At 36.6% G+C, this 14,113-nt stretch overlaps 1 protein-coding gene across 1 annotated transcript in view; it reads right to left on the reverse strand.

Annotated features, from left to right (window-relative positions):
• The window catches only part of CSMD1 (CUB and Sushi multiple domains 1), a 2,644,830-nt gene that overhangs the window by 292,640 nt on the left and 2,338,077 nt on the right, over positions 1-14,113 (reverse strand). Inside the window, exons 47-49 of the mRNA XM_082250071.1 lie at positions 11,801-11,989; positions 11,197-11,343; positions 8,394-8,582 (exon numbers count right to left, since the gene is read on the reverse strand). Coding sequence (XP_082106197.1) covers positions 8,394-8,582; positions 11,197-11,343; positions 11,801-11,989 — 525 coding nt within the window. The remainder of the gene's footprint in view (positions 1-8,393; positions 8,583-11,196; positions 11,344-11,800; positions 11,990-14,113) is intronic.

Genomic DNA, 14,113 nt, shown 5'->3' on the forward strand with positions numbered 1-14,113 from the left:
GTGGTGCATTTGTACAATGTATGTAGCCTGCTGCAGCAATACTGACATTTCTAAAGGAAGAAATGTAATTTAAACTTGCTCATGGCTGTAATGTATTGTTGGCTCCTGGCAATACAGATAAAAAAAATTAAAGGGTCCCCCCCAGTCCATACCAGGCCCTTATCTGAGCAAGCAGCCTGGCTGGCCAGAATGGGGGGGGGGCAAGCAAGCGCCCCCCCTCCTGAACTGTACCAGGCCACTTGCCTTTAACATGGGGAGGGTGCTTTGGGGTGCCCCCCAAAGCACCTTGTCCCCATGTTGATTGGGACAAGGGCCTCTTCCAGTCAACCCCATGGCTGTGGTTGTTGGGGTCTGCGGGTGGGGGGCATATGGGAATCTGGAAGCCCCCTTTAACAAGGGGGCCCCCAGATCCTGCCCCCCTATGGGAATGGATATCGGGTACATCGTATCCCTACCCATTCACCAAAAAGTATACAAAATAAACACAAAAGCGTGTTTTCAACAAGTCCTTTATTTTTTTTTTTTTTTTTGGAGGCACTGCTGAGATATGAACTCAGGATGAAAAGTCCTTTATTAAAAAATAAAAATAAAAATAAAGTGTCCCCCGATGTAAATCCATCATAAATCACGTCACCCACCGCACCCAAAAAATAGAAAAAAAAAGACACTCCCACCTCTTCACACACCCCTGGCTAATGAGCCGCCTGAACCATGACAGGAAGGGGGCGGGGACACCCCAGTTACATCACCGGTGTCACCGCCCCTTCTGCCGTCACATGACCAAAAAATGCCAAACCACCTGGCTCTTAAGCTCAGTCAGTTTTAATTGCTGTATCTTGCTGAACAGGTCCACTCTTAGCCTCTAGGTAGAGGTTCTCCTGAAACCCTAGGCACTCCTACTCCTCTGAGACTCACAGAATCCTTGTCCAATGGCCTTGAACCTCTCCCACATGAAGTGCTGTCTTGAGGATATTGCCTTGGTCTCCCAACAGGAGCACACCTCCTTTCTGGCTGCAGCAACTGCAACAACTTCAACTCTACCTTCTACTGCAGCAACTCTCTTCAAGCTTATATTGCCCTGCACACCTGTTCAGCCAAACAGGCTGCCAGCAATTCCCAAACCCTGGACACCAGTATGAAGGGTCTGTCCCGCCCAATACTCTTTGGAATCTTTAAGCTCTCAGGCCCATTTTCAGAACTATCAAATCTGGAGAAAACATAGAACATGGCTTTCTCCATTCACAATCAACCTGCCAATGTTTCCCAAATTGCAGCTTTGAGAATCCAGTGTAATCTTTTTTGTCAGTTTACATAGTGGCAGGGTCTCACACTGCCACAGAGGTTATTTCTTGTACTGACAGTAAAAAAGCAATATCTGTGCAAACAGACTGTGCCGCTGCTTTACATCTTATTTTTCTCTGAAGTGCCACCTGAGACAAAGTGCTTATGGTAAATTCACCACCGTTGAAACATCTGCTAATATCTGACACACAGATATTACAGTTTTTTAATTTACTGGAGAGTTAAGTGTTTGTTACCCCAGCATTTCAAATTCTTGATATGTGCAGGCTGTACAATGTACTTGTATAAAAAAAAAGTATCCTGTTCTCCTGTTTTGCTTTCTTTGTTCGAAATCCCTGGTTTTCCTACCAGTCCCTTTGCTTTCCTGTTAAAAACTGACCACACTAGGGAGGAGAGTTCATCGTGGTCAGTTTTCTTTCTGTGCTGGTAACTTAGGCTGCTCTGCTCCAATGATCAGACGTGTCCAAACATGACTCCCCCGATGCACAGACTTTCACTGGGAAGATCAGTGTGCTGTTGCTTCTCCTCCCCCAGCTATCATGCGGTTGGGAACAGAGGGAACAGAGGGATTGTGATCATATATAAAAAAAGGGAAAAAAGGTATTTATATATATTTTTTTTTAATCTATACACAAATGTTGCCTTTCATTTCAGTTTTAAATTGGATCGGTTGTTTTACAAGGTGATCATTTTAAATTAAGACTGTGCTGAGGAAGTGTGTAGACTGCCTAAGCAGTGTCATACTGATCCAATAATTTCAGTATTTTTTGAGTCCCTGGCACAGAATATGTATATAGATTATTTTGACTTGATTTGCCTAGATCCACATAGCTCTCCTTTTGTAATTATAAGGCATCACACTTTACTTGTAGTAAAGTATAGTTTATATAATGGGGGAAAAAGGCCGACCGAAGAAGGAGAACTGGGACAATGAGGCAGGAAATAAGTTGTGAACTATGCTGCAGAGAGCTCACTGGCTGGGTTCAAAAGAAAGAAAATGAGCCAGCTTACCAGACTGTACCTGCAATGTAACTCAAAATACATTTGTTGAAGCTTAATTCTATTTTGTAGGATTTTTGGATTTTTGGATACAGTGCAGAAAATGTAAAATGTATGTTAGATTATTAATATTTATTTCTGTCTGTGCAACCATTTGGATAAACAATAATAGTGGTAATAAAGTTGTCACTGTAATGAATGGACAAGCCATAAGAACACTGTCAAACATTCTAGCTGTTCCTCACTCATGGAAAAGTTATTTATTTTTATCCATATCCATGTTGAAAAGACATATTAATTTCCTGTCCTGACAGTAAGGGAGGGGACATCTCCAGTAGGGACACAGATGGCAAAAAAAAACTAAACAGATGCTGTAATCCTTTCTCATTCTATACAAAACAAAATAAAAAATGTTGGCTAAAGTGTGTGCTGCAATTTGTCCAGTGTTAGGTTTGATGTGAATTTGCCCTCTACGCAATGCTCAGCTCTAGAAATTACATTTTCTAAGCCAAGTCACCTATAAAATCAAACAGGTTTTACATTTAATGATCCTATTTCATTAAACTGAAATATGGTAGGTTTTTCTAAAATATTGCACTTTTTAGCAGCATTGGTGTTTATTCCTCTTTATAAATAACCTGCATTTACATTGCAATAATAATATTTCTTAATGTATATGAAATGTTAAAGTTTTTTTTTTTTGTTTATTTTCTTTGACGCACCGTATACAAATTAACTTAATTTTACAATAGTATTTGCTATAAAGCCACAAACAGAGCTGAGTACTGGCTGAATTATATGAAGGCAGATTTAATTAATTCAGAGGTGGTTTGAAAGTCATATGTTGAAAATTCTTCCAACGACCCCTTCAATTAGTGTGAAGCTTCAAGTACTTCATTCTAAGTACATTTGAGATAATTGACAGACTGGGAATAATGTCACCTGGCTCAGAGATAATCTTAACCAATTAAAGATTTCTTGTGCACAATGTACTGTTGAGACACTATTACTGTGTATATTTTTGTGAGAGATAACGAGCAATTTGGAAAATTGCTGTCTTTGTTCATATTATACTTTTATATATACAAATGAAAATTCAAAAAAGAAAGAAAAAGAAAACATAGGCATTTAAAGAGTTATACAAATCAAGCATATACCTATTTAAATTTATTTACAAATGTATAATTTGATACATGTGGAAAATGTGGCAATATCTTTTACTGTTTGATAACTAGAATTATTATAGCTAATAAGTACTTTTATGATATTATATTATAATAGTTGAATCAAACTGCCTTCATGTTGCCACATTTATTTACCCACATCTATGGACGCATTTAGCCTCAAGAGAATGCGGAAATATGTAGCCTGTATAATGCATCTATCTCAACCATGTTTTCTTGGTAATTATGTCTATGGCTTTTCTTTAATTCCTATTATCTTAATGCATAAAGTCAGTTATAGACAGGAAATGTAATAAAAAATGACATCCATGTTTTATACGTTTAGCAATATATGTGACAATTTTAGAGGCAGAGCAGCTTTACAAAGAATTTCTTTCAACAATACTTTGGAAATACTTAGGAAAATAAGCAGATCAGAAATATAGGGCTGCAAAAATCATTTTTAAGAATCATCATTTACAACCATTTACAAAATCTTTTTTTTGTTTTTTTCATTATCAGAAAATTAGCAAAAAAATAAAATGCCATTGTAAAACAGTCTATCATCACTGACAAAATTCCAGTACAGCATATTGGAATCTGTATCAATGCAGGGCTAATTCTAACTATATTATTGCTCATAAACTCCTTTGTTATACAGGATGCACCATTAACTACTTTCGGACCGCCCGCCACAGTTTTACGTTGGTACTTTGAAGTTAAATACCGGGATTATGGCAGAATATAGCTGCCATAACCCCAGTATTTTCTTACAGGGTGGGCGGTCCTCTTTCACATAAAAGTGATCCCAGTGGCGGATTTGCCACGGGATCACTTTCATGGATGGCGGGAGAGGTTCCCCCCCTGGTCATTTTCCCAGCTTACCGGAGCCGTCAGTAGTGGGGAAAAGGATCGGGTCCTCTCAGGTGCTGTGCAGGAATACAAGTGAGGGCAATATGCCCCCACTATACTCTATGGTCTTGGAGGACTGGAGCGTTGTCATACGTCTCTTCCTACCATTGGCCTTAAAGGGCCCATTTTTTTTCTAGCTGAAAAGAAAATTATTTTTTGGGGGGGTTTTTAAGGGTAAATGTGAGATATGAGGTTTTTTTGACCACCAGATCTCACATTAAAGAGGACCCATCCTGCTTATTTCTATATATATATATATATATAATGTTTGGATGTTCTAAGTATTTTTCTAGCAAAAAATTCTGATTTTAACTTGTAGTGCATAGGGATTTATGCTGTTTGTTTGGGGTTTTTTTTCCCTCCATATTTGCCCTATTCTCATCAACACCTTTTTATGTGTGATTCTTAGTGTCACTTTGCCATTGTTCTGGTTTGTATTTGGCATGAAGGGGGGTCAAGTAAATAGAAAAGAAAGGAAGAAGAAACAGAAAAATAGAAAAGTAAATGAAAATAAACCAAAGTAATGTAAGAATTTCCACACAGTATCCATTACAACTTTAGACTGCATTTGTACTGCTTTACAATGAAAGATCCTGTATTAAGTTTTTGTTCACTTCAAGTGGATTTGCATTTCCACACAAGTCTATGAAAATGCAAAACAGTCTAATTCAGGTAAGAAGGAGGTCAACTATAGCTCAAATGCCTCTATCAATGAAATATGAATGATCTCAGTAGTGTTTCAAATTGATGTTAAACTGATGCCATCCACACAAGTCTTGACCTGTTGACACGGGTCCTAGAGCTCAGTGTAGGCTTTAAATGGCCTACTGATTATAAAGTATTAGGAGTTACTCATTGAAAATTAGTTTAATTAACCCTTTTTTCAATTATGATCTTAATTAAGGAAATCTTATATAACTTCTGAAATCAATATAGCATCTTGTCTTGTCTTAACTGAATATATTTGAATAAATAAATATGATTGCTCTAATTTTGCTAACATTAAAGCTTACCTGTTTTACAGAAATAAAATAATATTATAATGAATTCATAATTTTACATATAACACTGCATAATACTAGAAAAACACTTAGGTTACTTTCTAGGTTTGAGCTCATGGGGACAGTTATATAGTTCTTTACCTAAATTAGTGTGAAAAAGACCTTAACCACTTGCCTACTGGACACTTTTACCCCCTTCCTGCCCAGGCCAATTTTCAGCTTTTAGTGCTGTCGCACTTTGTATGACAATTGGGTAGTCACTGTACCCAAATAAAACTTTTATAATTTTTTCCATACAAATACAGCTTCCTTTTGGTGATATTTAATCACTAAATGCTAAATTAAAAAATAAAGACCAAAAATGTTGAAGGAAAAAAAAAAACATTTTCATAGTTTGTTCAAATATTTTGCAAATTTTTGTTTATCCTTCACTGATGTGTGCTGATGAGACTGCACTGATGGGCACTGATAGGCTGCACTGATGGACACTGGTGGGCAATGAAAAGGTGGTGCTGATGGGCATTGATGGGCACTGATGGACACTGATGGGCACTGACAGGGCAGCACTGATGGGCATTTATGGGCACTGATAGGCTGCACTGATGGGCACTGATGAGGCAACACTGATGGACACTGATAGGTGGCACCGATAGGTGACCCTAACAGGTGGCATTGATAGTCACCAATAGACAGCACTGATAAACACTGGTAGGCAGTACTGATAAGTGACACTGATGAGGAGGCATCAATGGGTGCTGATTGTTAGCACTAATGGGCACTGATTGGCAGCACTGGTGGGCACTAATTAGCAGCACTGGTGGGCACAGCACTGAATGGCCACAGCTTAGCACGTAGTAAAGAGTAGCTTATTTTCTCTTAACCTCAATCTGTGATTAGCAGTGTCCAGAAGACACTGCAATCACACACAGAGTGCGCCACCTTCACCCCACAGCGGTCGAGCGGCAGACACAATCAAGGGAGGCCAAATGTAGCAGTCATTTGGCTATAGCACAGTCCGCAAGTGGTTAATCTTTCATGTAAAGAGAAACCTGTGGGATGGGGAGGGGGGGGTAGTTATCCTTTAACAAAATATTGAAGCATATAGAACAGCATCAAATGGATACCTTCAGAAAAGTTGGCAGGAACATTAAACCAGCATAAACATAGCACTATTTTTTAAACATAACTCTACAAAATAAAAATGCACACACAACAGCCAAAGCACCTAAACATATTGCATTAGCTTTGCAAGTACACATTTCACACAGTCATTAAGAATGCAAAAATGTTTATGATCACATTTCACACTTTTAGGAGAGACTTCTCAACCTAAAATTTTTAGATGGGCAATGAAAGAGTAAACGGAATGCAATATCTGATTTCAATCTCATTCCAAGGGGCGCAACTGATGAATAGCATTAAGATTTTTTGGTGTTTAAACTGTCCCCTTCTTGATGGATAAACCGACATTTCATGAAGCTTTTAAGCAACCCCTGCACTTATTTCTTATTCACTTATACACATTTAAACTTGTGTTTAACAACTTACACACATTAGTAGCTGTATATAGTTACATTTTTGTCATTGAATGTATTAAAGTCAGAACATTTCTTCTAGCCACAGTGTGTAGTCAACAATAAAAAAAAATCTAGAGATTGTGACTTACTCTCTACATAAATTACAGGCTCACAGCAGCACAGCATCTACGCAATGACAAAATGCAGTGTGGATGCTAAACTACTGGATTGTTTTAGGCTAAAGGTACTTCATTCGTTCGTGGGCCTAACTAGAGTTAGTTTGTTTTTGTTTTTTTTTTAATTACATAGCATTACCCTGCTCGTTGCCTTCTGAAAACCTGTCAGTAGCTAACTTTTTGTATAATCTCAATCTTTTTACTGGTATAGCTTTCTTTTCCTCTGAGTTAATATTATTACTGCCTACAAGCCACATCCACTGGTATGGCATAATCCCAGTGGAACTCTCCAAGCATCTCATTATTGGAATCAATATCAGCTCAGTTTAAAAGGCAATGCATCAGCTAGCTTATATTCTATGTGATCTCTGACTACAACCAAAAAAGTTAAGACTGGATTGTGGAAAACATGTATACAAAATCATATTTTCTGGGTTGTGTGTGAATTTACAGCAATCCATAGGTCACAAACTAGGCCCATAGGCCATGGGCTGACAGCCATACATTTCTAAAATGTTGCTGGTGAAGGAATCCATTACTTCATTACTGTGTGGAAGGAGTACAGCTGAGAGAAGAAATGCAATACTTTTTCCCTGAATCTTGATTTTTTTTTTTAATGTAAATTATATACATATATAAAACTTTCAAACAGTGCACATAATATTCTGGTTACATAGAATGTATACAAGACAGGTGTACTCAGTTAAAAAAAAAAAACAACTCATCTTCTACAAACTGATTATAAAATAATTTTCTCTTCTTCTAAATTTAGTAAATTAGGTACATACTTTACACTGTATAGAGCTCTGGTGATCAACGTGTAGCACATGGGCAGTATGTTATAGTGAGGGATGTAGGGAGCGTATATGTGGGAGCATATGATTGTAAGGGGATTATAGTGGCAGTGACCACTAGCAGTTTTATGTACAGTGCCCCCTGCTTCTGACTGTATCTTGCAGCATTTCCTTAGTTTCTGGCCAATTCCTGTAACATGCCTAGAGTCTCTGACTATCCCCTATAGCATTCCTGCAATTTCTGACCATGTATTGTTGTGTATCCATAGTCTCTGGTAGTTTTATGTAGCATTGCATAGATTAAATGTTATATGTAGCTCTTTGGAGATGTCAGGAGCCGCACTTGAGGGCTGCTATATTAAAAAAAAATTGACCATTACTGGTACAGAGGGAACAAAATACAGGTTTGTATGGAGTAAAAAAGTAGAGTGGCTTAAGTCAGATTAAGAGAAATAAGAGATAACAGCTTTTTTTGAATGTCTTAAATGACTGACCGCTAAACAATAATTAATCTCTACACTTAACATACCTTTACAAATTGGTGCTGGTGAAGCCCACTCATACATTCCATTTCCTCTTCGTATGCAGGTTGTATTACTGTCCCCCATCATTTGATATCCAGCTTTACAGTAGTAGTAAACTTTTGAACCAAGCTCAATGTCCGTCTTGTTCAAAATCCCCCCATTAGTTATAACAGTGTGCAAACTACAGTAGGCAGCTGTGAAACAAAATATGTAGATGGAAAAATAAATAGATAAAACCATCACTTATAAATAATTCACAATACTTCCTGTTGCTGTGGACAAAGAGTAGCCAAAAGGCTTAACATACTCAAATTCCTGGGGTTTTTTTTTTTGCATTGCTTCAAAATCAAATGTTCACATCAGCATCTTTCTATGCTGCAGTCTGGTTATTTTAAATTGCTCCCCATAGCACCCAAATCCTTTCCTTATTTTTATAAAGAGCTTCAACCATATTAGGATAAGTAAAGCCAAAGCCGTAAGTGTTCATATAAATTATTATGTAGGAAATATTATTTCTTGATTTTTAAAACAATTGATAACAGCATAGCAGTAGTTATTAGCATGCACAAAAAAAAGAAACTCCAAAACTATTTATTTGGGACAAAAAAAACAACTTTTTTTTAGTTTTGGCTAGAATAAGAAAGGCTTAAAATCCATGTCAGGTTTTTATTTAGCATATTTCTCATTGACGGATTTACTTTCGTTCTTGTCTCAGACAAAATAGAAGGTGAGAGGAACAAGCATCTTTACTAATTCTGCTCCCATAACATCTGGAAATTGTGGATTTTTCTTCGCTTTTAGTACTAGTGAAAAGAGGCACAGACATCAGCAAATCTCTTACAGGGTTGTTGACCTATCTCTTCTTTTAAAAAAAAAAAGTCTGACTAAAGTAAATCCATGCCCAGACTTTGGACCATAAAGCATTTACATAAGCACAAGCAGTAAAAGGATTTTAAAAGAAGCCCTCAGTCCCCTCTATAGCTATAGATATTATAAAGAAAATCATCTACAAATTTCTATTCTTTTCTATTTTGCCAGAATTTTGACAGCTTGTCAGATCTCTACGGTAAACACATAGCAAGTGTTTTTAAACTGTTAGAAACTGAATAAAGCCTCACTGCAGAGTGTTTCTTGTGATCTTTGAGGATTTTGTTAGGATGTGTTATTTTACATTTTTACATATATCAGCTATAATCAGCTAGATAGGTCAGGAATGAGTTGTTTTAAATATCTTGAATAGGAATGAGCTGAACTGACCTTGGTTTGTTTTAAGCAGGGTTTGGTAAAATTTCAAAGAAGTTTAGATGCTGAATCCAACCCCTGTTGAATTAAATAAGAGCCAAATCTATCTAAATGGCCTCTTCCCCATAACACTGGCCTGGTCATTTTGGGGGTCTGCAGGTGGGAGTCTTCTCAGAGTGAGGAAGCCCCCTTTAAAAATAAAGGGGGCTCCAGATATAACCCTCCCATGCAAATGAGTAAAGGGTACATAGTATCCCTACTCATTAACAAAAATAATCTAATTTAGAAATAAAGACACCCAAATATTTCACAATTCCTTTATTAAAAATACAAAAATCCCAAAAATTCTTTACAGTAAATCCATTGTAAATCACATGGCCGTCACCTGTCACAACATGCTGTAGTAAATAATCCAATGTACCCAACACACGTGTCCAATCCCAATAGTACTGTTTACTGACTGATAGCTTTCTAAGCTGACATCAGCTATGTAAGGGTAAAGGCATGGATAGTAGTGACTTCATAGACCAAATATGGCCATAGTCATGGTCAATGTTATTGCTCAAATATGGACTGTGAATTTGCTCATGTGGTCAGGGATTCCCAACCATGTAATGTATTGTGCCAGTGATGGCAGCAGTAGCTAATGACACATGGGGTTCCAGTACCTGTTGCTTCTATAGGAACCATTGACAGGGGGAAGCTGTCATATATAAAAAAGATAGAAATACTGCTTTAATATATGATGCTTGGCTCCTGACAAAAAGTAAAAGTTTGGGCATTTGTCCATACCTTCAAAAGCTAATATTCAGTCCAAACCTTGACCCAAACCATTGGCTCCTCTTACTCTTACTAAATGCATGTTAAGAATATGTAAAAAATGTACTGTTCATTGTCTAGAAACAGGTGCATTTTAAATACACATTAAAGCCTAAATCTAGGTTTCTTGAGATTTTAAATAGTGCACCAAGCTGGTAATAACAAACTTTTGGTTTCACTTACAGATTCACCTGCCGGGAGCACTGTATGAACTGTATGTAGCATCAATTACATGCAATAAGCAGCACTGTGCTCTAGGAGCAGGATGAAGACTTTCCACCCTGCTTCTCGAACAAAATCAAGTCAGGCTGAACACTGTTTAGCCATTCACAGGAGGCATACAGTAGTATGTCATCAATGAATACAAGGGTTCCTCTGAATGGCTGAGGTGTAGAGGTAGGTGAATGATGTCATGGCCCCAACCCAACTCAGTTTTTGTTCTGGGAATGCAAAGGAAAGTCTCTTTACCCCTGCCAGAACACAGCACTGTATATTGTATGTACTGTAGCTGATGCTACATATAGTGTATACAGCATTCCCAGTGGGCACATCAGTCGTTGAAGCATATAATTCATTTGAACCAGTTTGGTCCAAACAAATTATTTAAAGTCACAAGAAACCTGGAAATAGGATGTATGGTTAAAGGCTAAGGAAATAAAAAGACAGTACATATACAAAACCAGTTAAAAATAAAATTGAAATATGACAGTCCACTGATGATAAAATACTTTGCAAATGGGTACAAACCTGAATATCGAATTTTGAAACCTCTTTTATTTGTAGCATGATCTGTTGACCAGCGAAGAAAAACAGTGTTGCTTTTGCTTGTAAAATTTTGTTGCCCTGTTAAATTGCCACTTAAAGCCACAATAGGTGGACTTTGTCCAGATGGCCCTTTAAAAAAGAATGCAATAGGAAAATCACTTTCTGCTCTCCCAGGCTTTTCTAAAGAAAAGTACATTTCATTTATTGAATATGTGCTGGAAATTTACAATATTATTACTATGGTATAAAATAATATTGACTGCCATGTTGTGATTTATGTCATGATTTGCATGCCTTGATATAAAATGATATAAGATTTTATGTGTGAGTAATATAATAACATTTGTTGCAATATAAAAACAAATTACATTATACTTGATATATGCAATTAACACTTTAGCAAAATATCTGCTTATCTATATCTACAATCTATTTGATGTAAACATTTTTCAAGGAACCAAAATGTGACATCAAATTATATTGTGTTCTGTATACTAAACATGCATTTTATTGAATATATCTATTCAGCTGTAATTATAGCCTACCAACAGTGTGTGTGTGATTTATAATTGCTAATTTTTCTTACCATCAAATACCTCAAGTACATCAAACTGTTTTTCGCTTTGAAACGTATCCACAAAAAATGATATGATGTAACCATTTTCAACCCTAATGCTCCAGGAACATGTCTGAGAATTAGGATAGTTTTCAGGATATCCAGGGCTAAGGATGACCCCAGATGATTCTTGCCGCATTTCATTTTCAGGACATTGTGCTACAAGAAATAGATCAAACCAGCAAGTTATACACTTTATTAAGGCTGGTCTACATATTTTAAAAAAAATGTTTAAAAACAGTAATTGCACCAATGGGAACCACCTACTATGCCAAACTTCTTATAATGAGTTACTGCATGTAACTAACCATTACTCCTTGCAGTTCCTTATTAAATGAGCCAAAAATACTTTTTTATCAACACGTCAACATTTTCAGGATTGGTTCTCTCATATATTAGTTCAATCTTTGGCATACAATTTGGTCATTTTTTTGTTTCTTTAGCATGCGAGATTCAACTGAGATTCAACTGCTACATTTTACTGGGTAAAGTAAAGTGATTCCAACCTGTGAAAGTTTCTGGCACAATGTTTGGTATGTTTGATGCATTGGTCTTTTTCATATGTGTGTGTGCACCTTAAGAACATAATTGCTTCTTTTTATGCCTGTATGTGAGGGCAGGGGCTTCTAAAATATTTTTATTTATAATATTTAAATTTTTGTTGTTAAACTTTTTCTATAATTTAACTTCATGGTTATCGACCAGTTCAAGTTTAATTGGAGAGGGAGTCATTTATGTCGCAGGATTTCACAGCTGGAGGCCAAAGGGATTTACCAGATGAAATGTTTCAGACCTTTGGGTCTGCACATTGATCTGGATGTTAATTCATTTATCAATAATAGTTAATTTCTGTTATTACTTTTTATTTTTATTATTTTTTATTTTATTCTTTATTTTTATTTATATGTATATTTATTTTTATTTTTATCTTTATTTTTATTTTTATTTATTTTTTATTTTTAATTTCAATTACATTTTATTTCATTTCATTTTGTTTATTTATTTGCTGATATGTGAATTTTTGTACTGGACCTCTTGGGCGTGTGACTGTTCTTACGCAGAGTTTTTAATCGTTATTATTTTGTTAATTTATTAACATTCAGTTTATAATGTTTATTAATGAGTAGATGAGTTCTGTCCCCTATCTCATGTTTTATATGTACAAAGTATATTTTTTTACTTGAGTACGTTTAGGTCTGTCATTATGGACCTATTTGTGATATTTAGTGTTACAAATGGATTTTTCATTTGGTACTTTTAGCTTGTTTTAGCAATGGCTAATTTCATTAAGTCCAGTTCACATACCATTATCAGTTCCGATTCTTGATGGTTTATCATTATTGGTTCGGAATTTGGGTTTGTGCTTTGTTTCTCTGGACTTTTAATAATGCCATTATATTGTATACCTTTTGCTTTATAATAGCAATACCTTGTTCTTTATTAATAGCAATTGGTCTGTTTTAATGTTTGCGTTCCATTGCGGTCCATAGAGTGGCTTCCTGTTCCGCTGTCTATTTTAAATGATTAGGCGCCAAGGAATGATCCTCCTCTTCCGCCGCTAGCAGTATAAGTGACGTCTGGACTTTAGCAGGATACGCCCCCTGATGATGTAGTTTTGCTACGAAACATGTAGGCGGAGCTACCCTGCGATAGACATCACACGCCGGAAGAGGTCCACCGCTTGTGCAGCGGCTCCGGTGTCTTGCTCAAAAGTTTTTATTCCTTGGCTATTTATCTTCTTCTTTTTGGTGAGTGCAATTAAATCTTGAAAAAAACATCTTATTTATACATACTTCACCATGAGCTTCCTTTCCATTTTTCTGAAACTTGCTTTGGAATGATCGGTTATTGGTTATTGAGAGAAAGTCATCCTTTTTCCAGTGGATTGCATACTGCTGCTTACTGCATGTCATCGTGGAGTTCCAAGTATTGTTCCCTAAGGCTTGATTGATCACCCTTGTCATGGTGATCCACAGCTTCTGGTAAGAGGCACATTTATCTGGTGGAGGTGTAGGCTGCTCACCTATTGAAGAGTTATATGTACACACAGCCGAATGGTGGAAGTTTGAACACTTTGATACCTGAACTCTGTTACTGTATCATAATGGACATTTACATCTACGATTTATGTATACTTTTAAGCACTGCATTTTATGTTTCATATAATTTAACTTAACCTCATTGCTATCACAAGAGTCCTGATAAACCATTTATATGAATGCATAGTACAGATGACAGGTGACCCCCAATGTCACCTCTTACCTTGAGCTGATCAAGGATTGG

Source organism: Pelophylax lessonae, assembly GCF_965119305.1.
Source record: "Pelophylax lessonae genome assembly, chromosome: 3".
In the NCBI taxonomy this organism is placed as follows: Eukaryota; Metazoa; Chordata; class Amphibia; order Anura; family Ranidae; genus Pelophylax; species Pelophylax lessonae.